The 27,684-nt window shown below is 36.8% G+C and overlaps 1 protein-coding gene across 1 annotated transcript in view; it reads right to left on the reverse strand.

The window, feature by feature from the left end:
* USH2A (usherin) overlaps positions 1-27,684 on the reverse strand; it is a 404,558-nt gene that overhangs the window by 221,357 nt on the left and 155,517 nt on the right. The window contains exons 23-30 of the mRNA XM_068675985.1: positions 20,607-20,733; positions 20,095-20,196; positions 18,358-18,546; positions 17,780-17,910; positions 12,859-13,132; positions 10,154-10,357; positions 9,951-10,031; positions 7,375-7,560 (exon numbers count right to left, since the gene is read on the reverse strand). Coding sequence (XP_068532086.1) covers positions 7,375-7,560; positions 9,951-10,031; positions 10,154-10,357; positions 12,859-13,132; positions 17,780-17,910; positions 18,358-18,546; positions 20,095-20,196; positions 20,607-20,733 — 1,294 coding nt within the window. The remainder of the gene's footprint in view (positions 1-7,374; positions 7,561-9,950; positions 10,032-10,153; positions 10,358-12,858; positions 13,133-17,779; positions 17,911-18,357; positions 18,547-20,094; positions 20,197-20,606; positions 20,734-27,684) is intronic.

The following is a 27,684-nucleotide window of genomic DNA, read 5'->3' on the forward strand; positions in this document are numbered from 1 at the left end:
CTTGCTCAGGCCTGGCAGAGCTCTTCCTCCTCAATTCAGCTAGAGGGAGCTCTCCCCTGGCAGTGTTTCTCTGAATAGTATAGTTCCTCTCTGAATAGTTCCAGGCTATCAGTGAGCTTTCCTTCACCTACTAGTGAGCCCAGGCCTACCAGTCGCTGGCAGGAGGCCTGACTTCCTGTTCTGACAGGAGAACCAGCTAACCACTCTAATTAACTATATCAAACCACCAAATTAACTTTTCCTGAGATAGTCATCTACCAAACATTAAAGTCTAAAATATAAAACAGTAAACATAAGCACATGTCAGGGAACATAAAGAAAGGTATTTGGAGGGAAAATCGTAAACAATTTTCTCATCATCACATGTGCAGCCACAATTTCAGAGCTTGGTTATTGCAGTAATGACACAGGAAAAAACTACAATAACCATATGAAATTAAAAAAGAGGTCTGTAGTTAGAAAAAAAAAAAAGTCTGTGATTTTTTATTATTTTTTTTTTTTCTGGCTATCTTTCTTTCTATATGCAGCTTTCACTACAGTTCTTCATTGCGGAGTGTCCAGAAAAGGGTACCAAGATGGTGAAGGGCCTAGAGGGGAAGAAGTATGAGGAGCGGCTGAGGTCACTTGGCCTGTTCAGCCTGGAAAAGAGGAGGCTGAGGGGAGACCTCGCTGTGGTCTACAGCTTCCTCACAAAGGGAGTGGGAGGGGCAGGTGCCGATCTATTCTCTTTAGTGACCAGTGATAGTACCCACAGGAATGGTGTCAAGCTGTGACAGGAGAGATTCAGGCTGGATATCAGGAAAAGGTTCTTCACCGAGAGGGTTGTTGTGAACTGGAACAGGCTCCCCAGGGGCGTAGTCACGACACCAAGCCTGTCTGAATTTCAGAAGCATTTGGACTGTGCTCTTAGTCATATGGTCTGAATTTTTGGGTAGACCTGTGTGGAGCCAGGAGTTGGACTCAATGGTCCTTATGGGTCCCTTCTAACTCGGGATATTCTCTAATTCTGTGATTGCCTGTCATTGTGAGCTGGTAAAACTTAAAAACTTGCAGATCTCCTGAATTCTATTATGACACTAATTTGAATGGTAAAAGGTATTTCTCTTATGCGTTTGACAATGGAAAATATTTTGCTACAATGAGTAAATGCAAAAGGCCATATCCTATCTGAAGGTTATCTAAAGAAAGAACCATTTGTGAAAACAGAATGTACAGCACATGATACAGAGTACATGAGAATTTAAGCACTGAGAGTCAAGAAGAACTCAAAGAGAAGTTTAGTGGAGTTATTTCTCATGAGCTGTTTTCCATGTCACACAGTGGGGTGTTTATGTGTATTTTGAGAATTAATAAAGATGAGAAATTATCACCTTGCTGGATTAATTTTGTGGTAGTTAAACTGCTAAGACACACCAGACAAACCTTAAGGCTGAGTAATAATCCCCTCTTCATTCTCCCCTAGATGTAATGAGACACTGTGGGAAAGTGGATGAACAGAAAGCACTCTAAACTTTCCCACAGCTGAAGCCAGTTAGTAACTATCTCACAAAACTAGATGTTTAAATCAGCTTTTGAAAGCTATCTTCTCTACCTAAGCACAAGAGGCAACTTGCAGCCAGCCATACCAGAAACCACTGAAATAAAGGATCGTATTAAAAGAAAGATGAAATTGGTGCAGAATCAGTAGGGGGTTTGCTTTGACTTACTGATTTTGCTAACTGATATACCAACCTGATAGACTTCTTCAATGAGTTGAATAAATTCATGAATGAGGAAGTGGATGTTATCTTGATTTTACAGCTTTTGACACTGTCTCCCATAACATCCTCATAGACAAGTCAACAAAGTACAGGTAAGTCAACAGTGAAGTGGATTGAAAGCTGGTTGGGTAGCTGGACCTGTTATGATCAGTGGCATAAAATCCAGTTGGAGGCAAGTCAGTTGTGATGTTCACCAGGGGTGGATACTGGGACCAAGATTGTTCAATGTCTTCATTAATGACCTTAATGATGAGGAAGAGTGTACCTTCAGCAAGTCTGCAGACATTATAAAAGAGCCACTAAGATGACTAAATGACTGGAGCACACCTCTTAAGAAGAAGGGCTGAGTGAGCTGGGACTGTTAAGTCTAGAAAGGAAAAAGCTCAGGTGTTATTGTGTATAAATACCTGATGAGAGGGAATGAAGGAGGAACCAGCCACTTCTCAGTCGTGTTCAATGACAGGACAAGAGTCAATGGGCTCCTGTTTTGTTTTTTTTTTTTTTTACTTTGAAGATGGTCAAGCACTGGAACAGGTTGCCCAGAAAGGTTGTGGACCCTCCAACTGTGGAGATTTTCAGAACAAAACTGGACACAGTCCTGATAAACCTGCTACAGCAGCTGACCCTGCTTCAGCTGGGGGCATGGGCTGGATGTGCTCAAGAGGTCCTCCTCAAATCCGATGATGGTGTGATTCCACAATATTCTGGATTCCAAAGAAAATCAGAAGCATAAGCTACCCATTGTCCACACTTAAATAGTGTGTCTAAAGCTTCTTTCATTTGTTTATATACTGATTCTAATTAATATTCTGAATTTTGATAGCAGCATAGTAATGGCATTTGGAATGCACTGGAACACAGAGTAAAGCAACTTTCAAAGTAAAAAAAATTCTTGTTGCGATGACCTTGTACTTATTTTATTACTCTGCTTAGTGTGGCTGGCCATGTACGTAACGTGTCAATATTATTACATGTTTTTTCTCAAGGCAAGATGGGCTAGCACAGTATTCCTGGAACCCCAAGAATTTACATTCTAACTTGACAATCTAACTTGAAGCAATCTAGAATATAACTCCTGAACAATGTGTTGAAATGTACTGCCTTACACAGTAAACTTTTGGTTCAACAGTCAGTCCTCATTTCAAGGATTTAAATCTGCTGAATATTCTGTTCTTGAATAAATGTAAATAGTTTGTGATTTTGAAGATGAAAAGGTTTTGAAGGTTTTTGGTTCCTGAGGAGTTTTATGCTTCTTGAGAAATAGGCTTTTGAGACAGTGATATTATGCTCATTTGAAGACATGCTTTAGTTTATTTATTATATTTAGCTCAGCTTTTCTTCTTGGCAGAGGTACAACAGGTTCTTCTGAATTTGATACATATGGGACAGCCTTCTAGAGGATAGGTAATACTATTAATAATTTTTTGTTACTGTGCTCCAGCTATGTCTCTGAACCCTGCTGCACAGAACAGATCATAGTAATGTTAAAAAGAATTTACAGTCTCGGTATAAAACAAAATATATCAGATGGTTATAAAAAGGTGCAGGGAAAGAAAATAAGATAGAGTAAGATAGAGAGGGCTTAACTGTGCCCTCGCATAACTTTGCTATCAGTAGTTTAAATGTTGTCTAGGCTTAACAGTGAATGAAAACCTGAAGGAAGGAGTAGAAAAACACAAGAGTTTCTTCACTAGTGATACTACCAAGTTCTGTAGTGCTTTTCTCTCTCCTTTTTCTTTAGCCCAGCTGTTGAGACTACTGTAGCATCTTCTTGTGGAATTCAACAAAGGAATTTCTAAAGAAATAGTCCCTGAAATTAGGGAGAAAATTAAATACAATCTTCCAGGGAAACTCAAAAAAAATAAGCAAAAGCAGTATCTCCTGCTGGGGTTCTGTTTGTATGTTAAATTTTGATAAACAGGAAAGATGATTCAGCAGGGAAAATCAAGCCTTTTCTTGTGATTTAAGGCACCTGATTCTCCCTTCTGAAACATTGCAAGGAGCTGGTAATGTAAAATATGCTCACGTAATGAAGAAAGGCTATTCAATTGCATTTAATCTTACTTGAGATATACTATTAACAAATGTTATTTTCAGAAAATTAAAATCTGTTAAATTAAATTCTGTCTGTTACCTGAAAATTAAGGTTCTGAACAGAAGGGATTTTTCCAAAGTCATTTTGTTTCAAAATATGAGATGTAAATAAAAATTTAAAGTTGCAACTGAAAATTCCCCAAAACATCAGGAGTCTTTCTGATCTATCACTTTGCTTGTGCTTTGTGGAATGTTGTTGCATTCAATACTCAGGGACCTGTAAAGGAAGCTACACTGAACACTTGACATCATAAGCAACTCCAGCAATACCAAATAGCAAAGTACTCAGTATGGTTTGAAGGCATGAAAATTGAGATAGGACAGGGAGAACTGCTGTGTGCAATGTCTGAAAGATTTGTGTTGTCTAAGGAAAAAGTTACTTTCTTTAAACATGTGATGACCTCTGTGCTATGAAACAGAAGAGGTGGAACCATGTTGCAGACTGTGCAGCATTTTCTTTGAGTTGCAGTAAGAGGCTGCTTTAACTAAAGGTCTGCTGTCTTTATGCCAGGCCTGCTGGCAACTGACAAGGTTCACCTGTCTCTAAAGGGGAAAAGGATCTTTGCTCAGGAATTAGCAGGGTTCATTGATAGGGCTTTAAACCACATTTGAAGGGGGAAAGGGATAAAACCAGTCTTGACAGAGACAACCCTGGGGGTGGTATAACAGTGTTTAAGGGATAGTGTGCTAACAAGGTCCGTGGGTCTGCCATCCCTATTGAGGTGGGTGATGGAGAGCCATGTGCCAGCAAAGGCTCAAGGTATGGGTTAGAAATTCTGGGGTGACCTCATTGTGGCTTTTCAGTACTTAAAGGGGACTTTAAAAAAAAAAAAAAAAAAAAAAGATGGAGAGCAACTCTTTGCTCAATCAGATAATGACGAGACAAGGGGAGAATGGTTTTAAACTAAAAGAGGGGAGATTAAGGTTAGAGATTAGGAGGGAATTCTTCACTCAGAAGATACTGAGGCACTGGAACAGGTTCTCCACAGAGGATGGATTGCCCAGAAAGGTTGTGGATGCCCCCATCCCTGGAGGTGTTCAAGACCAAGTTAGATGAAATTCTCAGCAACCTATCTAGTGGGTGGCGTCTGTCTACGACAGGGCGGTTGGAAACAGATGATCTTTAAGGTCCCTTCCAACCCAAGCCATTCTATGATATCACAAAAGTGCCCAGGAATGGACATGCAGGAATTAGGACTTCCCACAAAATGGTGGCAAGATCACTAACCCAACTGAAGTACATCTACACCGATGCACACGACATAGGCAACAAGCAGGAGGAGCTGGAAGCCATTTTGCAGCAAGAAACCTATGACGTATTTGCTATCACCAAAACATGGTGGGACAGTTTGTATGACTGGAGTGCTGCAATAGATGGCTACAAACTCTTCAGAAGGGACAAGCTAGGAAATAGAGGCAGTGGAGTACCCCTGTATGTTAGGGAGGGTTTGGATTGTCTTGAGATTAATAACGGTGACAACAGGGTTGGAATGTTTATGGATAAGAATAAGGGGGAAGGCCAATGAGTCAGATGTCCTGGTGGGCCTCTGTTACAGACTGCCTAATCAGGCTGAAAAGTCAGCTGAAATATTCTACAAACAGCTGGGAGAAGTCTCACAATTGCTAGCCCTTTGTTCCCATGGGAGACTTCAACTTAATGAGATGTCTGATGGAAATACATGTACAACACAGCGAAGAGGAAACAGACTAGGAGCTTTCTAGAGTGCGTAGAAGATAACCTCCTGACAGAGCTGGTGAAGGAGCCAATGGGAAATGGTGTCCTGCTAGACCTTTAGCTTGCAAATAGAGAAGGATTTGTGCGTATCATGAAGTTTGGAGGCTGTCTTGGGCACATTGATCATGAATTAATAGTTTTTGATTCTTGGAAAAGTAAGGAGGATGGTTAGTAGAACTATCATCCTGGACTTCCAGAGGGCAGACTTCAGCCTGTTAAGGAGACTGGTTGGCACAGTCCCTTGGAAGCAAGTCCTGAAGGGCAAAGGAGTCCAGGAAAGCTGGACACTCTTCAAGAAAGAAATCTTAAAGGTACAGGAGCAGGCCATCCCCACATGCTGAAAGATAAGCCAGCATGGAAGAAGACCATCCTGGCTGAACAGAGAGCTGGGGTTAGAGCTCGGGAAGAAAAAGAGGGTTTTTGACCTTTGGAAGAAGGAGAAGACCACTTTAATAGAAATCTTAACCTTCTGCTTCCTGAAAGCTGCATGCTGATACCTCTTACCTGTCCAGCCCAGTGTAGACTTTCTCATAACCCTAACATGCAATCATGACATAATACTGACAAGAATTAAACTAAATTTCAAACATCAGTTGTTTATAAGCCATCTAATTTATATGCTTAGAATATACAACATAGATAAAGAGTATTCAAACAAAAAGCTTCATCAAACAAATCAGAGTATGAAAGCCCATGCAGTTTTGGTATTGTAGCACATTACTCACAAATAGTCAAAAGAGCTTTCAAACCGAAGAAGATAAAATATGTTCATGCTTGCTCTTGAAAATTTATATCTACATTATAGCAGAGAAACAACACAAAACATACATATTTACGTAAAAACACTAAGCACATATTACCTGGGCTTCAGGAAAGCAGCAGTAATATACTGCCAGAGGGTTAAGGCACTTTTTGCAGTTGTTTTATTCCCTGACGCCAAGCCACATCAAAGTATCAGCTTTGAGTATTATGTCATTAGCAAGTTTTTAATTTTTATAAATTATATAATTAATTTTATAGAGTATATGTAGTGAAAGTAAGTGTAAATAAGAAAATAAGACTCTTCTGCCAGGAAGAAATGTCCCAAAATGTTCTCTTTGTAGTGGACAAAGAGTTTACTGTTTCTAAAAATGTCTGCCTCCTACAGGTAAAAAAACAAGACACCAGAAAGCACACCTCATGTGCAGTGGTTCATACTGCTTCTGTTCACAACCCACAGTTCAATGGTGACCAAATCCAATAAACCCAAGGACATAAATTCCTTCATTCCATAATAACCTACCTCCACTTCCCAGTATTAGCAAGCAAAGCATCTGATTACCATACATAAATGCATGCTAGTTCCCACTGAAATCAGTTAGGTTGACATGGTCAAATTTAGGCAAGTATATCAAGTGCTTTGGTCTGTCAGATAAAACAGAATCTTATGGGACTCAGGTTTAAAGTTCACATAGGTGAACTGGATGTAAAATGAGGGGAGAAAGAAACATCATGTATAGTAAGTAAAAACAAACAATAAATATTCCCCTCCAAAGTCATCACCGGGTTGGGAAAAAATAGCTTAAAAACGAATATTTGTAGTGTTTGAGATGTATTTCTGTTGTTCCTTGAAGTCAGTACATAGCTATGTATGCAGATGCTGACAACACATACCTCCCATCCAAATATTATATATAACCCGTATACACAAAAATAGACAAGTAATACTTCATAGCTCAACAAAAGGAGGTATAAACATGCTATGTTATTAGATGTGCCTAGAAAGTGGTACTTGACAACATTTACCTGTGAGCATAGTAGTGTCAGCAAGCTCAGCACTAGTGATGGGTACATTGGGACCATCCTCTTCATATGCTTTCAAAATGTACTTCTCAATTACACCTATGACCCCAGCAGGTTTGTCCCAGGTGACCTCAATGCTGTAACCATTTATACTGTGAACTCTTGAGGGAGTTGGCACATTTTGTGGAACTGCGGAAGGATAAAATAGAAAATAGAGAAAATGGCAGTTCTAAGGAGACTATTGCCCCTATTCTTCACTTTTAATGGCTGCAGTAAATCAGACTCAACCATTAGCATAAATACAATTTATTAGAGTTGTAACTTTTCAGCATTGATTTAATATGACTGCACATCTTGAGCTATTCAGTTTAAGCTATATTTCAAAACCATCAAAACTCCATCTACATAGCATTCCTTCTCATCTTGTTGAGGTTTTCCAAAAACATTTAATGTATCAAATATATTTAAGCATCACTCAAAAAGAGGATGTGGATTGTATATAGCTAACAAATGCAGGTTTTATAATCATGCAACTGAATGAAGCAAGATGTTACTTCAACACAAAAGGGTTTGGCTTTTATCTGTTGGATATCTAAGCCACAGAATGCCACAAATATGGAACATCTCTGAAACTGTGCATCTTCATTTACAAAACTGATTCAAAAATTTAAACTTACTAATTTACTTGCATGTTTGCAAAATGCTGGACAACTGTCTCAGGGCAAAGCAGACACTTGTTAGGCCCTTTTACAAAAACCCTTTGCTTCTGATCATTCCATAGGATTGGGGGGTGTCAGTGGGGAGAAAAAAAAAACAACTGAAGATGTTCAAAAGAACTGGAAAGCTAGACTCATGCATGCATAATGTTACTACTAAAAAAAAAAAAAAAAAAAAAAAAGCATCCCATTTCCCATAACCTTTAACTATTTATTAGATATTGCTATACCAAGTAAAGGTCTGTCCAGTAACAACTTCATCACAGATGACTGCACAAGGGATGCAGAGGAAAGGCCCAAGGAACACTATGGCAGGATGATGGATGATGAATTTGCTGTAAATGCATGTGGTCTCCCAAGCCCTGCTGATGTTCATTTGCTTTTCTCACCATCAAATAACCACTTTTTTTTTTTTTTTTGTAATTTTACTGTTTAGTTTTGTTAAATATAAATGCGGACATTGTTTGCTATTTTTTTTCCTGATTTTTTTTTTGGTTTATTTCTGATAAGAAAGGTACTAGAATGCAAAACATAAAAATACTTGAAAGTAGTAATGCCTGTATAAGGAAGGAATGTGATAGTCTAGTAAAATTTCAGTTACTACAGTATTATATTGATTTTATTAGTTCTGAAATGTATTACAGGGCAAGGTAAGGTACTGTATAGCAGATGTGCTTCTCATAAGGGACATCTCAAAAACAACTCAAAAATAATTAAATAGTGCAATTATTCTCCAACCCTAGGGAACATGTAATTGCTCAACGCTGTGGTCAGCTTGCAAACAAATTTATGGGAAAACCTTCTGTGGTCGGAGACTTGATATGAAAATATATATGCATCTTCTTTCTTCTGGGTGGTACGCAAAATAACAATGCTAAGTTGTGTAAGAGTGCACTGCAAGTCAAATATTAACACAGGGCATTTTTATTTTTTTTTTAAGATTGTACATTGACTATCTTGCATCAGATGAATTCTCTGCATTAATGGAATGCAGTTAGGAAAAGTTGAGTAAATAAAAAATGCAGAACTGTAGACCTTAAAACTTTCTGTCTCAATAAAGTTTGGGAAAAAAAAAAAAGTCCTTTAAATTTTCTTCATGAAATGTAAGACAAATGTGATCTTTAAGGCTCAGCAGGTATTATGTTCCTTTGAAACCCTTTCCACAAGGCACATGCTGCTTTTCTTTTAAATATTACTGTATTTTCACACACAATCTACAGGTTACTTGTAAAAAGAATCCTTCCCCCATTCTCATCATTCAACAGCACTGAGCAGCATAGCCATGTGCAGGCAATGTAAATAAAAGCTTGTACTAGACCCTCTTCTCACTAACTACATGGCCTCTCATCCTCCACTGCTTGCTCCTGCTATCTCCTTTCTCTGCACTTGATTTTATATCACTTGGTTATGCATAGGAAAAATAGAAAATTTACTTCCTCTAGCAGACTTCCATAATGTGAGTTTGGATATGCATGTATCAATGTGCCTAGATGCATGTCTGTCCTTACTCATAAAATGCAATTCAATTATTTCGCATTCTTTGCTCTCATACAATTGCATAATACAATATGTATTTGGATAAGACTTGGAATTATATGTGGAAATTTTTTGCCTGAACATGTTACAGCTGAAATAAGACAGTAACTTGCTACCTATCCAAAGCATAAAGCAGTTTTGGCCCCTTTAGAAATACTATGCAACTTAGACTACTCAGAATTGTTGTGGGATTTCCTCTAACCTAACATTAGATAGATTAGGTAGCATATGGAAGAAAAAAATAAAAAAGATATAAGTAAGCCTTAAGTATTAAGGCTTACATATAAGTATTATATATAAGTATAATACTTATATAAAAGTATTTACCTGATTCTCTTGTACGAACATGGGTCCATACACTAGATACTGATCCTCCTTCATTTGAGGCAACCACCCTATAAAGGTATTCTTCAAAGAAAACAGAGAAACATAAAAGGGGAGAAAAAGAAAAAAAAAGACTGAACACAGTAACACATTAATACGGAACAAAATAAAAATGATGTATTTCGTTTAAGGAACCAATGTGTTACCTGTAAATGGTTGTAGACCATTCTCATAAACACTCTGCTCTTTTCCTCGGTATACTAGGATGGAGTCATTTCCCCTGCAGTTAACAGCACTGTCAGTTGATAGGCATCCGTCCAGATTGACTCTGACAGCACTGCTGGACACAGATGCCAAGTTAACGACAGCACCTCGTGTAAATTTAACATCCTTCATGCAACCACCGAAACCTAGCAAACAGTAAGGGATTAGTATCACATAAAGAGCCTCAGTCATTAATTAAGAGTCATTTTTTTTCCTTTCAATTCTATATCTTCAGCATTAAAGACTGTACTGTGAAAATGTTAATTTCCAACATGAGAATTGTGTCTCCCCTGTCAAGACAAAATGTTAGTCAAAATTCTAGTGTGGAATTCTTGCCTTACTGAACTGTACTTTCATTGTTACCAATTCCATCCCATGACAAAATACTTGTTTTCTGCTCCATACTTCTGCCTTTAAAATTATTACCATAAAAATGATTCTGAATTTGAAAATCAGCTTTCTGTTGCTTGCTGATGCTTTGTTGATACATTCTCTTCAAACTGAGAATATGTAGATTAAAAACATACTGAGGAGATGACAGAGGTATATCAGATCATTCTAATACAGGTATATCTGGTATACTGCTTGCAAGCATATTCTGAAATCATAACCCCTAAACTGTTTGGTTACTTGAAAAAATTAAGTAACTTTTATACTTATTTGTATATATGTGTACATAGATGGTTCAGTGTGCGTCTTGCATTCTTACCAACATTATAAATATGTTAATTTAGTTATTTTCAAAAATAAATCACAAAATTTCAGGGTGCAGTTCTTCAAGTTTCCTTATATTTCTATGATATAATTTATAAATAAATTAATACATAGATGTAAAACAGTTCTCAGATCTGGGTAAAGTTCAGCAGTCAGTGGTTAATGTAAAACCAATGGAAACAGTAACCAAACTGAAGAATTCAATTCATTTTAGTATTAACTTTGCAAATTAAAAATCAGTCTCTCAGAGATCAATGCTCTTTTTCAGCTTTGTGCAAGCATTTATAGATTTATATCTACATTTATATATAGATATAGATATCTAGATAATATATATTTATATAGATATAAATATATATATTTTATATATATTATATCTATTCATATATATATATTTATATTATATCTTTATAGATACATATTATATATATTTTATATATTATATCTATCCATTATATTATACTATATCTATATCTATTATATCTAAAGGCTTTTATAGCCTTTATTTCTACAAGATGGAAGATGAAAGCAGTATTCACGCTTAGCCACCTGAGTTAAGAATTCAGAAGTTAAGAATCCAATATTCATGCATAGTTCATGGAAAAAGGAAGTGGCATTGAAGGTGGATACCGATTTTGAATAATCCTATAAAACACCTTCCCTCTCCACCATGCTGGGAATTGAGAGATACTGCTTTTTTAAATAGACAAATCTTAATTTAAGCTCAACTTGTACTCCACAGAGATTTGCTTGGTTTCTGTGTCTGTGGCAGAGGAAAGAATTAATCCCAGTCTCCACAAGCATCTTAATAATTAGACAAAATGAGCCATTCCTTTATTTGTGATTGGGATGCATACTACATAACCTATTTTAATCCCTTTTTATTATTATAATATATATTTTTTTAATATCATTCTAGATGCATTTATCACTATTTATAGACTTCTGACGTCAGCCAAGTAGTTTTTTGTTTATGCTCAGGAAGCTGCAGAATAAATAATCACAGTAAAAATTCTCACAAACTTTCCTGCCAGCTCCCCTCCACAGTGACTTCTCAGGACTACATGTGATGTGTCATGCAAAGGCCCACAGCCTCTAGCTGAAATTTCTTAAAACAAAGTATGTGACATAGAGAAGAGGGGTGGAGGAGAGAGGGGAAGAGGAGGAGGTTATTTATCCCTTGCTTGAGGTGAAGAAAACAACATGCATTTATTCCAAATTTACTACCAAGCAGACATTAATTGAGAAATCCTTTGGTAAATATTTATTAATCTGGGAAAGTCTCCATATTCCATTTATCATACCAATACATAATTATATTCCTAAATAAAAGTATGTTTCAAAACTCTATGTTTTAGGGAGTTGTATAAAGCAAAATTGAAATAAAAAGGATTAAGTAAAAAGTATATTAAGTATGTAGTGTTGATAGCATGTTTACTACTAATTATAACAATGTAGTAACACAAGCTTATTTCAAAGTGACATTAAAAAAAGCAAAATACAGATGTAAATACTTTCTGGACTGTGTGCCCTAACATCCTGTGGACCTATGTCCTGTTTCAACCTTATCTCCTTTCTTTTTGCTCAATCTTGCCATTACCAATATCATTCTGATTGGTCACATGGATAGAAACTGACAGGCTATATTTGAGAACGTGATAGTGTCAGACATATGTTAAAAATATGCACTTAAGTCAAAATTTTAATATGTGGACGCCTAATCTTGCTCATCTAAATCTTCATTTAGGAACACAAAAATATTTTTGTCATCAGAAGTTCTAAAACCAAATTTACTGCTGCCATTTTACTTCTCTGTTAGTGTTGATAAATGTTACATACTCATGAATTTATACTATGAGCAGAGCATCCACCAACAACCTTGCGCATGGCACTAGTTTTTGAAAAACATAAGTTGGTCTTGGTGTCACCTTACCTTGTTCTGGCCCCAGCTCTTTATAAAAACTCTGAATCTCAGGGGGGATTCCTCCTATGTAGACAGGTGAGTTTACTTTTAGTTGCTGAACATGGGGTTCCAATGTCTGCTCTCTCAGTTCATCCATACTTGCTGAAACTACAGAGCCCTCCTTGTTCACAGTTACTTTCTTCCACTTTCCATCACAATAGGACAGTCCTAACCAGAGATCCACTTGTGTAAAGACAGTGCCCGTTTTTAACAAGACGTTTAGTATTCCACTTTTAAGTTCAATCTATAGATTTTAAAACAGAGAAAATATTTTGAAAAAGATATCACACACAGAACAATGAAAGATGAGTACACTGCAGATATTTAAAAAATAAATCGTTTTAAAATGATATTTTATCTTCAGGATAGCAGAAATTCAAGTAAAATTGTTTGCACAAACCATGCTAAATACAGTGCATCAGTTAAATTCAAAATGTAGGAACACATATTCTGTGTGTATGTTTGTTTGTTGTTTTTTGACAACTAATTTGGCACTAATGTAACAAAGTAAAAAGAAAAGACAATGAATCAGGACTGTTTTCCTTTTTTTTTTTTTTTTTTAGAATTAGAAAACAGCATTTTATCTATCAATTCTTTTTTTTTGGAAGAATGTAAGCAGATAATAAGGAAATGAAATGTCAGACCTGATTAAGCTCTTTTTAATTGGCTGGTGAACTCAATTTCAAATTTCTCTAGCATACATTGATTCTGTGTTTCATCCTCATTCTCCTAAATCTTGTAAGAAAATAATTGTTTTTGTGTGTGCTTTTTGAGATTAATGTGCCAGTTTTCTAATAGAAACACATTTTACTTAAATTTTTACTGCAGAAGTTTCCAAATGCTTTACTGCAAAACTCTTTATACTAACTGAATTGAGTGCAAGTAGGGTGAGAGTGTAAATTGGCGGGTATAAAGCACTAAACATTTTGATGACGAACTTGTGGCTGAAAAATATGGATAAGTTCACAAAAAGGCATTTTGTCTTTCATGACAAATTCTTAAGTAAATAAAAACTAAAAAAAAAATAAAAAATAATAATAATATATATGCTTATTACCAGTATTGACAAGCTGACATATTTGGGTCCCTGGTAACATTAATATTGCAGTATTCATAATCAGATTGTAGTTTCTTAACAGGGACTCCAGTATATGAAAGAACTCAGTACTAGGGATGCCCCTGGCAATATTTATCCTGTTCCAAATTGCACACTGACTGCTTGCTCACAAGACTTTTGTGAAGTCAAAGGTTTTGCCTATTTGCTTCTTTGGGACCACAGCTTTTCCCATTTAAATGGGTAAACAGTCCTTCATAGCTTAGGTCATTAAAATACAGGTGAAATCATGGCATCAGTATTGATACTATAGCTTGTAAAAGCAGTCCATCAGAAAAAGTCGTCATTTTTTTTTCACTGATGAGAAATAACATGGATCACACTGTCCTGGTGGGAAGAAAGTGTTTCACCTGTATGACTACAGCAGTACACCAACAAGACTGCCAGACCTAGCAGCTGGAGAGAAGACATGGTGATCAACATGGGGTGATCGACTCAGCACATCCCCTCTTCCAATTTACTCTGATATTGTCTGAAAGCAGAAAGCAGGCAGAGATAGATGCTTCTGCTTTTTGTGATGTCCTGCACTGACATTTAGAGTGCTGAAGAACAGCTAGAAGACCACTGTTCAGTTTGAACTTTTCTGCATGATGAAGATTAAAAAAAAATAAAATAAAATAAAGTTCTGGATATATCTGGCATTTACAGGTTCTCCCTGGTACCAAGCAAAGGTTTAGAAAAAACATCTCATGAACTGTTTATTTTTGATAAAATTCTGAGACCACTTTAAAAATGCTTGATTGTCAATTTATCTTCTGGACATACATTATGATGTTAAACCACGAAGATCATCTCATTCTCCTGACGGACATGTTAGTTAGCATCTCTCACCAGAGACAAATTAAGATCATTCTAAGAGCATTACACTAAAACCCCAAACCTGAACAGGTTCTCAGTTCAGTGGTTAAAAGCACACTTTTTAGAATTTGGAGTACAGATATTAAGCATCACTGCAACTTGCAATTACATAGTTCCTCTACACACAATTCTTAACTTTGAGCATGCAGTGTTGGAATCAGGAAAGACAAAGCTCAGACAGAATATGGAAAAGGACACAAAGTGCAAGGAGAGTTTCCACAGCCATGCTAGCATGTTCAACAAGCAGCTGGTTACTTGTGGCATCTCAGGTATTGATACTGGGACCACTTCTGTTTAAAAAATCTATTAATGACCTGGGAAATTGAAGGAATGTACTCTAAGGAAGTTTGCAGGTGATAGTAAAGAGGCTGCAGCTGATATTTTAGGCAATAAAAAGCAGCTTTGAAGAAAATGACTTGGAGGGTCCAGGTTGATTACAAATTGAACACTGGTCAGCAGTGTACCCTCAAAATGATGAAGATCAACCAGGCACTGGGCTGCATTAGAAAGAGGGCAGTCAGTGGGTCTAAGGAAGATATATTGACGCACTGGAGTAAATTGAGTGGAAGGGCACCAAGATGCTCAGAGCTGGAGTACATGAGATATGAAAAGAGGCTGGGAGAACCAGATTTATTCAGTCATAAGAGTAGGTGTGATGAGAACATTCACCTCTGTTCAACTACCTTGTGGAAGGATATAGAGAAGACAGACCCACATTCTTCTCAGATGTACATAGTGAAAGGATGAGATGCAACAAACAAGTTGTAACAGGAAAAAAACACAGTTAGGTATTAGAATTTTGTTGTTGTTTCTGTTTTTCTTCTTTTCATGGGGAGACACATGCCAGAGCAAGAGCGAGCAATTCATACTACATTATCTGTTCATAGTTTGCTCAAAATTATTATGTCTGGATCCAAAGAGAATCAGATTGACCTCTCTAACTTCAGTGAATTATCTCAGGGCTTGGAACTCGTGGAAGAAATGACCTTTACACAGAGCACCTTTTTAGGACATAATTTTGTCTTGGCCAGAAGACAAGAGAGGCTCTTTGGCAGTTTGGTAGCAGGCAGCCATGTGTCTAGCTAGTCATTCCAAAACTATAAAGCTAATAAGAGAGCTGTGATCTATGCAAAGGGATGGGTCAGGGAATACCATCATACGTTGTGCTCAGGATAAGTGGTATCTTCTAATCTGTTTTGCAGTGCAAGTGTCTCCTGACCAAAGCTCCTAACAAAGACATCGTAGCTCATGCGCAACATGCTACACACCTCATTTTCACTTTCTATTAACCTTTTTTTGTGAGCTCAAGTGTACGGAAAAACCTTCTGTCATCATTATGTATGTGCAGAACACAAAGCTGCAAGGGTTGGAAAAGCATGCATATAGTCATCCTCTCTAAAATTCCTCATTCCAAGGTTATGGAGATGTCCCAGTCAGGTGTAAAGGGAGATTAAACATTTTTTACTTGGTTTAGAAAAAATGCTATGAAAACTAAGCACAATATTTGTTGTTAAAAATAACATAAATGTAAAACTGGCAAAAATCTGGCAGTATGAGTACATAACAAAAGTTTTTTTGTCTATATTGTGCTTTTGACTACACTTTAAATTTACTAAGTCCCCTCACTCTTTTATAGCCCGAGCTTTTCTCATATTTCTGTTAGTCTTTCACAGAGCAAGAGAAAGGAAACAAGGACCACATGCCACAAGAATCTCCAGAAGAACCCAAGCCCCACGTTTGTCCCTGTGAATACTGTTCAAGTAAATAGTGCCCTCGTACCATGAATTGCATACATACTAGTCTTTTTAGTGTGGGACAATAATGTATACAGCATCTTATGTTACTAGCCCATAACTCTGGTCATTACTTGAGGACAAACTAAAGCAATAGCATGTAATTAAAAAGACTTGCTACTGCAACTCATTATAATTTCTGAACCAAGGCTGCTTGAAAAGGAGGAAGCAATCAGGTCTAGAAGAATTCGAAATCCAGGAAAAAAACAACTGCTGAAAAAATAATATAAAAAGTAAATATAGAGTAAGTTATAGCTGACCTGAAAAGGAGAAAAATATATTTATATGCTTTATGTCAAAAGTTTAAAAGAAAGAGCACATTAGATATAATGCCATACAATAAAACAGGCTTTGACATGACAAGCCATTAGCAAAACAGCTGCAAAGTAATAAATAAACAAATAAAATAGAAATGGAAAGGGCAGGTCAGGTTATAAAGAATAACAATAGACTCAAAAATCTCTATATGTAAATGATTGCTTCTTGGATCTACTAAAAAGAAATACTACTTTCAATGTAATCCTCTTTAATAGCTACTAGTTGGTGCAAGTAATAACTGTAGTTGACCCACTATTCAGTGGTGACCACAGTCTAATTATATTCAAAATCCTTGGAAGAAGAAAAATATGAAAACAGAACCATGTAGTCAATACAAAGAGCTTGAAAAACTGCAACAAACATATTCAACCTTAACTAAAGTCCTAAGCATAAAACAGTCGTATTTAACAGACACAAAATGAAAGCTCATAGGCATCTCTCACAAATTTGCCTAATACAGGACTTTTGCAGCTTTCTCAACAGTTTTGAAAAAACAGTGAAAGAGGTGAGATGGGATTAAACTGGACCACTAATTTCAGTCTGTATGGCAATTCTCATATTTTAAATCAAAATGAATACATCTTATTGATAAATGAACCAAAAATGAAGAGAACTCTTTTAATACAAGTCTCTTATTCTACTTTTTAGTCACTTCTAACCCAGCAAAGAGAATAATTCTGATTTTTCATATACTGATATTTTTCTTATTATAAATAACACGGCTAACTTATCTGCTGGGTGTATCTTAGTAAGCAAAACTCAATGATCATACCTGAATACAGTTATTTGTACTGATTTCTAAACTTACTGCAAGATAATCTGTGCCATCTTTATTGTAAACGAACAAAAGCAATCCATTCAGTTGATCTGTTCTGAATTTGAAGGAGATCTCAAATTCCTGTCCGCCACTGAAAACATCTGAATGCAATTCTAGGAAGCCTTGAAAGAAAGTAAATACATGAACAAGTTAATCAAATACAGAAATAATAGGCTCAAGAAGCCAAAAGCAGAAATGTAGATGCTACTTTCTGCTTGGACATGAAGATCTCAGAGGTTTCAAGACTAATGTTTATAGCTTTCACTCAGCTTTGTAAATGACACTTCTCTGTAATTTATTGTAACAAACCAAACTGGTGCAATGTCCTAACATCTTGCCACAATGTGAGACCCAGCATTTTTTGATATATTATGGACACCTGACTTTCTAAAAAAAATAAACAAATCTACCTGCAGCACCACCTCTCCATGAAATCAAGTTTAAAGCATTTAAAAATAATCCTATATAACTAAAACTGCTTTGAAAATCAGATCACCGTAATACTTTCAATGCGGCTCCCTTTTAGGTTACAAGAACATACATGGCTAGTACAGAGTACAGCATATTACCTTTGCCAAGAAAATGTGCTCCTTCTGAGAGGACAGTGGGGCAACCTTCCCAAATATGATAGACATTGTTTTGCTCTTCAGCATCCTGCCAGTCCAAAGATTCCCAGTTTTCATAGGGTGTATGCATTTTTTTCAAAAAAAAGTCACTGAGACACCCCACAAATCCTTTCTGGATTATCGTCTTCATCCCTGAAGAAAAAGAAAATCATTTATTAAAGCCAATCACCTGCAACTAAGCATAGGGATGAATGCATATCATACCCTATCACATATGTGCATTTTTTGAATTGATAACCACTATCATTACCTTCATAAATCTGTCTCCAAACTAAATTCAGATTTATGAATGCATCTAGTCACTAAGGACAGCGGCTACTACCACATAGCTAGAAAATTTTAAACTTGTTGAGATATTGCATACAGGTGACATCAGCTCAGCAGAATACAACTACTCTATGAAAATTCCAAGAAAATATTTTAGGCTTATTCTCTCTCTAAAAAAAAAAAATAAATAAAATAAAATAAAAACTATTGAACTATTGTGGATATTGTGAAGAAAGGCATGCATCTGCTAAATAGGAAAAAGCAATGTTGCAAAAGCTTCAACAGGTGAATACACTTCTAGAAGATCCATCAGGAAGTTCTTATTTCCTTGTTTCAATTAAAAAAAAAAAAAAAAAAAGAAAAAAGAATATGCATGACTTCTGTCTCTTTTTCTTTACTGGAGACAAAAGTATAAATCTGGTTTTGTAGATAGTATTCTCTTGAAAGATATTTAATGTAATTTTTATTATTTAGCTGAAGTTTTTGAGGAAAACATCCTTGATAATTTTATGAACTAAAGTTTTAAGAAGAACACATGCACATAATTTGTGGGTTTAGTAAGCTGAAGTAGAGAAGGTAAAGAGGAAGTTGTATTATAGTGTACCTCAGTGCAAGCCGTCAATTAAGTTTCATGTCTTTATCACTGTAGGGAATGCAAACTTAATGAACAGTTTGGCTTTCAGATTTTTATGAAAAAATGTAAATCTGGATATGAATCCACTGAAAACAGCTGATTGTATCCTGTTTTTTTATGAACTATAAAGTACCGGTTATCTGTTGGTAGACTATACTCTTGGCATATAGGCCAAGTTTATATATAAAGGCATATGTCTATTGATTCTGTGGAAGCCAGCAATGATCTAGCTCCACACAAATACAGCTGTAGAATACAGATATATTCATACACCACTAAGTTCAATGCAACAGTCCCTGAAGGATCCTAAAAAAGGCCACTACATTCTATTTCTGCAACCAGGTGGGATGCACAACCTTGTGTTTAAGCTAGCAAAAACAATTTTCATACATTTTTGGAAAATAAATTTGGAATCTAGAATGTAAAACACACACATAAGCTTCACCTATACAACTTGCTTGCAGACATAGTTCTATAATTCTGTAGTTATATAACTCATTTAAATATACACAGACCTCATTAGATGTAACATTGCCTTACTCCTGATTAAAACACATATACAGATATTTCAGCCTGTCCCAAAAATATAGAATTAAACAACCTGCATAGGCTTATTTTTTTTACCAAATTGTTATGTAAATAATTATGCAAATTAAGTATGGTCCTCATGTTCCTGGCACAACGTCAATACAGCCCACACTACTGAAAAGGCAGTTAAGTCAGTGCCACTGTCTAGGATTCCAGGTACACCATGTTATGTAGACCACAGTCATACTCACCTACATCCCTTCTTACAATAGAATAACCCTGTGGAATTCCTCCAACAAAAACTCCAGTGTTCTCTCCAATAATGGTACTGCCACTAGCAGCTAAGGAAGAACCTAAACAAAATAGGTCAAGATTCTTGTGTTTATACTTTCAACAGATTTTCAGCTCAACAGAATATTGACATTGGATAAAAAATGCTAATGTAGAACATCTCCTAATATTTCCCCATACATATCCTGGAAATATTTTCAATTCTATTTTACAAAAGAGCATCAGCACAATCATACATTCATGAGCATAAAAAAGCAGACTTCTCATTCCTAGTATTACATTATCAGATTCACAGCAGACACATAGTTCAGATGCATTGACAAAAGAGTAGCTATTTTGTTAAAAAAAAAAAAAAAAAAAAAAAAAAGAGTGAATTTTTTGTTGTATGGATGCACACAAGTAGTGAGAAAGTAAGCAAGTGAGCAACAACCTGAATAGTACCAAAATAATGAAGCAAATCTGGATTGATTACCTGTGTACTGCCCATCCACTGTGATGTTTCCCAGAGCTTGAATTCTTGTAGCAATTATTTGGTGCCAACTGTTGTCGTTGTACTCTTTTCCACCATCATTAGCTGGTGTGACTGCTACTGCAGATCCCTTTTTATTAACAGAAGAATCCAAGTTAGAACAGGGAGGTGGTAAGATTTAGAATTATACCTTAACTCTTCATACCACTGTGGTATATTAACATCCAGAAAATAAAGACAAAAGTCCTCTGTATAGCTTCTTTTGGAATACAGAGTGATGTGTATAACTGATTCCCCCACCAAATTAATCTCCTCAAATACATAAGGAATGAAGGATCCAGTACAGTTTCTATCAAAAACAGAAAAACCTGTGTCATTCCTATGATAAAAACAAGGATGAAACACAAATATTGAAGGTAATGTCACACAGATTTCTGATTTTTTCTTTAACGAAGTTTCTATTTAACTTCTTCATGGATTGCTATAGTTGTAAAGTTTGATGGATATGATTCAATGTACTGTTCAGTTCAGAGAAAGCACCTTCACATTAGGATTGTTGATTGCAGAGCCTGTCTATTGGAAGTGACTCAAAATAGAGGAACATTTGTGGGGATGCTTGAAGAAGTGGGTCATTTCCCTGTTAACCTGGTATCAAAAGGAACTGAAGTTTTAGGTGAGAGGGTAAAGTACATTTATGAAGAAAAAGGTCATACCATGAGATTCAGAAAAAAAATCTAGAAGGTAATTAATGAGGATGCTTTTACAGTACAAGCTTGTACAAGTACAGACTGTAAAAGTGGTTTAAATTTTTTTCCTGGTTTTATTAAAACAAATATATATATATATATATAATGACATGAGTCGATGAATATAGAGATGACCATGACAAAACACAGAAAAATCTTTTCTGAATTCCTGACTACAAGTTAAATAACCTCTGCAGATGTCAAACCAAATCTCAAGGCTGTAAACCATCCAAATGCACATTTTTTAAGCATTATTTGAATTTATTTTATTTCAAGAATTTTCCTGGGATTCACATCCAAAATGTGTTCAATCTTCACAGTAATCCCAGTAATATTGTCTCAGAACTTTATAACGTACTTTAACCACATGGTAACTATTCACAAAATAAAATTGTTCTATGTACCAGTTGATGAGTAAAAAGAAAAACATTATGTTGCACAGACACTATATGATATTAAAGACTTGCAATCTTTGTTAAGCTAGTCAAGCCATGAAATAAATACAAGAACAATTTCTAAAATTTTCCAATTTTTTTCCAAATTAAACAGCTCTTTTTTGTTGTTGTTGTTGTTTGTTTGTTTGTTCGTTTGTTCATTTTCAGATCATCTAGTACTCTTTCTGGCAAAAGGACTTTAGAGTTATGCACATGAAGAAAACCCATTAATAAAATAATCACTGATTGTATTAATACTTTGAAGGCATTGTTGAAATACAGTATTGTGCCCTTGAGTGATGTGCATCTAAGAAAAATTTCTTGTCATCATATACATTTATAAATACTGTATATATTTATGGTACATTTTTAATTGTGAACTCACCATGTATTCTATATATGAAAATACATACGATATGTACATATGTACATAATTACAGAAAAAAATATTTCCTATGAACAGCATGGGAAATAGCATGTTTCCCACTCCATTCAGCCAATGTCTTGGTATTGAGACAGTTTGTACAGCAGTCCTCCATCCCATGATAATAATACAAAGTTATATATCCTTACATTCTAATAAGCACTCTTTCATGTACTATTTTTTATTGTCTTCTCTTCTATTTCAACATTTTAATATTTTACAAACACACATTTCATTATCGTAGTTTAATAATTAAAACCAGAACTGGTGTCATGCCCAATTAATGTGCCCTGGTAGCATGCCCATTAGTTTTTCCATTAGTGAATTCAACAATACTAATGGGATTACTAGCATGGGATGCTAATTGGGCGTGACATAAGAAACTGGCTTACTTCTTAGCATACCCTTGCTAATGATGAAATTAATGAGCATTTTATTAAATGCTGTCTCATCAAAGTGTACTTAGTTAGCGTTAAAATTGTTACAAACGATGCTGCATTCTAAAGATCAGGTGCCTGAATAAGTGGTTCTTCATATTATGTTTGGCAACAGTCTAGAGCATTAATAGTTTTATACATTAGATACTACATTTATTTGTGATCATTTCAATCTGGGACCACACAACCATATGTGCTAACCTGTGCTTAATCTCAGGAAGAAAAAAAAAGGAAGAAAAAAAGACTGTGTTCAGGATTCAGAATGCACTGCATTGAAGATCTCTGTATGACATTTTACTGAGAACCACCTGAGTGACTTTGTGATTATATTCAAATATCCTGTTGTGAAATGGCTTGTTATGCATTTTGACACACATAGGGAACCAAATCTGGAGTATTTTGCTGAGCCATACAGTAAATCTTAATTTTTAGAAGCATTCAGTAGTATATAAATAAAATGGAATCTCTGTGGCTCTTCATGCAGATGTTTACATTCATGAACATATGTACGGAGATCACAAATATGGATTCTCAAAAATAGGTAGCAAAGTCATAATGTAAATACAATTCCACCAATGGGATTTTTTGCAATTGTCAAATTCCTACCAGAGAGAAGATAAATGAGTACTGAAGTTTTGCCAGTGCCAAGCCGCAAGGCACCATTAGGATTTATAGCTAGGATTCAATCTTCCTTTTTTTCTTGGAATAACAGGTCACCCTCAGACTCCATCTACTACTTTGCACATGAAATAAAAGAAACTCGTATTCCTCTTTTTGCTGGCAAGTTTAGTAAATAGATCATCTTCTAAAAGAAGATCTGGATTGAATTCCCTCCATTACTAGGAGAGGAATCCTGACACACTCTCTTCAGAAGACTGTCCTAAGTCACTAGGAAAAATGTATTTCAGATTAGCATTAAATTTCCACTGTTAGTGATTTCACTTTGTATAACATATTCAGTGCTTCCCTGGGGAAGAAAAAAAAAAAAAGTGAACAAATTACCTGCAGCTTCAGTGGTAGGTTTAAAGAAATTACGATGAGAAGAAACTCACAGACAGCTGAAGGTTTGCAGAAGCACCAAGCTCAGAGGAAGGCCTGTGGAACAATGTAACTATGCAGACAAGACCAAGGAAGGGATCAGTTAGAAAAGAAACTCATGCCTCCTGAAGAATGAGTAGAGGCCAGCAAAGAATGACAACAAAGGAATAAGAAAGGAGGAGAGCAGACAGACAACATAAAAGGAAGACAAAATAGATGGTCAGACTAGATGAATGATAATGTACATAAAGTTTAGAGAAGTATGAATGGACAGGACAAATACTTGAAATTCACACTTAGAGAAGAACAAGTTATGTTTCTGAAAGTTCCCCACTAAGAGTTGGCAGGACTATCTCCAGAGCACATACAGTGAAGAGAGAATGTACTGCTTATCATGAGCGGATATATACAAGAATGCTGAAAGGGACTAGGGGTAAAGATAATTAACCTGTGACAGGACACAGCTGTAATGGAGTACAGAATATTACACCAAGTTGCTATAGATAAAAAGCCACAGACATGGATGTCATCAAAAGAATGTTTGCACTTATTAATAGAAGTGTACAAAGGTAGGGCCATAAATGTTTATTGTATATGTCATGACTGTAATTAGAGAAAATGATGCATATAACCTGGTTAGGAAGCCTTATGATATCAATAAGAAGCAATTAAAATATTTGCATTCAGATGCAAACAGCAATACACAAATGAAGGAATGAAAATTGCTATAGAACGTGATATCTGACATTATAGGATAGGAATAGCAAATAATAGTAAGCAGTTACTTACATTCAAGAAACTACAGAATTTTGTTGCATGGACAGAAAGATGGCAGAAGAGATGACAACAGTCAGTTACATTGAGAAAGGAACAACTGAGTTGGAGGAAGGTTATTTAATAATATTCACAAGGTTCAATCACTATTATTTCCTAGAGAGTTGAAGCTCAAAAAGCAGGGTTATCCCATGAAACTTGCCAAGGACACAAACTTGGAAGGCTTCATTAATACTTAGAAAAATTTGAATACCCTTGCAACAGGAATGTTAAGGGCTGGCACACTGAAACAGAATTAGGTTTAATAATACAAAACATGAACAAGAATTTTCACTGCTACCTGGGAGCCCATTAGTTTTCAATGACAGAGAAAACCTTGGTTGCATTAACTGGCCGGAGGATCACCACAAGGTGTAAAGTCACAGAAAAGACTACACCATGATGTGTTCAGTAGCAACAGGAATGCACTAGTATCTTTGAACAAAGCACTCATAGCATTCTTCCTGAACATTTCACAGATTCAGTGGAGAGGGAGAATTAAGCACAAGAAAGCCAGGGACCTTTATGTATTCTTCTCTTCAGTATATATGAACTACCATAACTATAAGGAAAAGGTCTTTCATGGCTATATCTAGGTTTGTAACTATAAATCCAAGTAGAGGCTAAAGAATTGAGGAATAAAGTTATGAAATTACCAAGATTTAGGTGTTTAAATGCCTTTTGTGAAACTAGTCTGAATCTTCGAGCATAGAAATTCCTTGTCTTTTCTCAGTATTTGCCACTAGTTACATGGCAAATGAGGAGAAAGAACTCCTTATTTCAGATCTTCCTGGAACTGTTAGAGACCAGACTAGTTCATGCACTGTGGAAAGACCCCACATTGCTAATTAGAACTGTCATTTCCAGAAGGCTGTAAAGCAACCATTATGGGACCTAAACGCATGAGAATAAAGTTTGATGTATTTGTGCTCCTACAACACCAACTATAATTCAATCCTAATCCAAAAAGAAACCTTTGGACACTAACACATTAATACATGACAAAATTACAGTACTAAAACTCCAGTACAAATATGTCAGCAGAAGACTGACTTCTACAGTCCTTTTGATAAGACCTTGGAAATGAGCGCCCTACCTCTGTCTTTTCATCTGTTTCAAAGGAAAACGTTCAAAGACATCTCTGTCTCATGTCCATGAAGAATACATGTTTTAACTGTTCCCCAAAAGGATGGTACAAAAACAAATCTGGAAGCAGTGGAGGCATTAGCAGTGATTCCTCCTTATGTAATAAGGGGAAGCTCTGGGAAGCAGCTTGTCTCGAGTGACAAATCAGCTACCAGCTGAGCTCAGCAAACCACAGAAGCTGCTTGAATTGGTGTCAGAAATGCTGAAACCCAGCACTGTCAGAGAAGGGAAGAGAGCATTGGCCCAAAGAACCAGTTTTATGAAAAAACGTTTTCAGAGAAATTACAAATGAGAGCAGAAAGCACCGGACAAAATTCAGACCCTATTCTAAGCTCCTCTGTGGGGAAAAAAAAAAAAAAAAAAAAAAAGGCAGCCCCAGGTGCTTCTCCACCCCTTGCTCCACTGCTCCACTCCCAGAACTGGAGACCATGGCACCATCAGTCGATCCTTCCCAATGAGTAGGAAGAAGAGTAAAGCAGCAAGACAGAAGGCAGTCCCATAGAAAGGAGAACAGGAAAAAAAGGAGATATGCTCTAGAAGATGGATGGACATAAGAAACTAAAAATTCAGATCTGATCATCACTCTCAAACCAGAACCGAGTAGTGTGCATAAAGCCATTGCTCAATAGTTTTAGTTCTGTCTTTCATTCATTCTTAAGAATACTATAGCCACTAGAAAAGACATGCTTAAAAATATCAAAGATGAATACATATTTAGTTTTAGGCCCTCTACAATCCATTGGCTCCCTGTCATGACATCCATCTCACACTAGCCTTCGGGCAGCACCATGCCTCCTCTACAGATCGTCCATTTCTGAATAAAAGGTTCATTGCTGCACACCACTTCTGCATGTTCATGGAGCACCAGTGCCTGTTCCATGTCAGAGCTCAGGAAGCAAAATGGATTGTAACATCTCTAAATCCACACCTTTTTATACTGTTACACATTTCTATTCAACTCCTGGAGCAATAGACACAATGCCAACCACATAATTAGGCACAACTGAAGATGTGGCTGATAAAGTGACCCAGCCCTCCAGCAACACTGGAGCAGCTGTAACTCTACAGAAATGTTGCATGTAAATGGATACATATGATACCAAATTGTCAGTATCATTAGAAAATCTGATTAGAAAATTAGAAATTAGAAAATGCTCACATTGCATTTATGAAATTGTCGTGGTTCCGCTCAAGTGGGCAGCCAAGCTCCACCACAGCCGCTCTCTCACTCCCCCTCTTCAAAGAGGAATGGGGGGAAAATATGTGAAAAGGGCTCAAAGGTTGAGATAAGGACGAGAAAATCACGCGGTAATTATTGTAACAGGCGAAACAGACTAGGCATAAGGAGATAGTAAGATTTATTGCTCATTACTAACAAGCTAGAGAAGTGAGAAACAAAGGAAAGAAACCAAAAGCACCTTCCCCCCACATCCACCCTCTTCCACCTCCTCCCCCTGAGCGGCGCAGGGGAACAGGGGAAGGGGGGTTATGGTCAGTCTACAGCACTTCTCTGCCGCTCCTTCTCAGTCACTCTCGTCCCCTGTGCTGTGGGGTCCCACCCACGGGATATAGTCCTTGATGAACTGATCCGGCATGGGCTTCCCACAGGCAGCAGCTCTTCCAGAACTGCTCCAGATATGGGTCCGTACCACGGGGTCCATCCCAGGAGAAAACTGCTCCAACCTGGCTCCTCCACGGGCAGCAGCTCCTGCCAGGTCACCTGCTCCTGTGTGGGCTCCTTCTCTCCACAGGCTACAGGTCCAGCCCGGAGTCTGCTCCGGCAGGGGTCTTCCACAGGCGGCAGCCTCCGTCGGTGCAGGGCCACCTGCTCCACTGTGGTCTCCTCCACGGGCTGCAGCGTGGAACCCTGCTCCACCGTGGTACTTCATGGGCTGCAGGGGGACATCCTGCCTCACCATGGTCCTCACCACAGGCCACAGGGGACTTCTGCTCTGGCGCCTGGAGCACCTCTCCCCCTATTTCTTTACTGACCTTGGCACCTGCAAGGCTGTTCCTCACTCCTCTCACTCTCCCAGCTGCTGT

Source organism: Anas acuta, chromosome 3 (assembly GCF_963932015.1).
Source record: "Anas acuta chromosome 3, bAnaAcu1.1, whole genome shotgun sequence".
NCBI classification, from domain to species: Eukaryota; Metazoa; Chordata; class Aves; order Anseriformes; family Anatidae; genus Anas; species Anas acuta.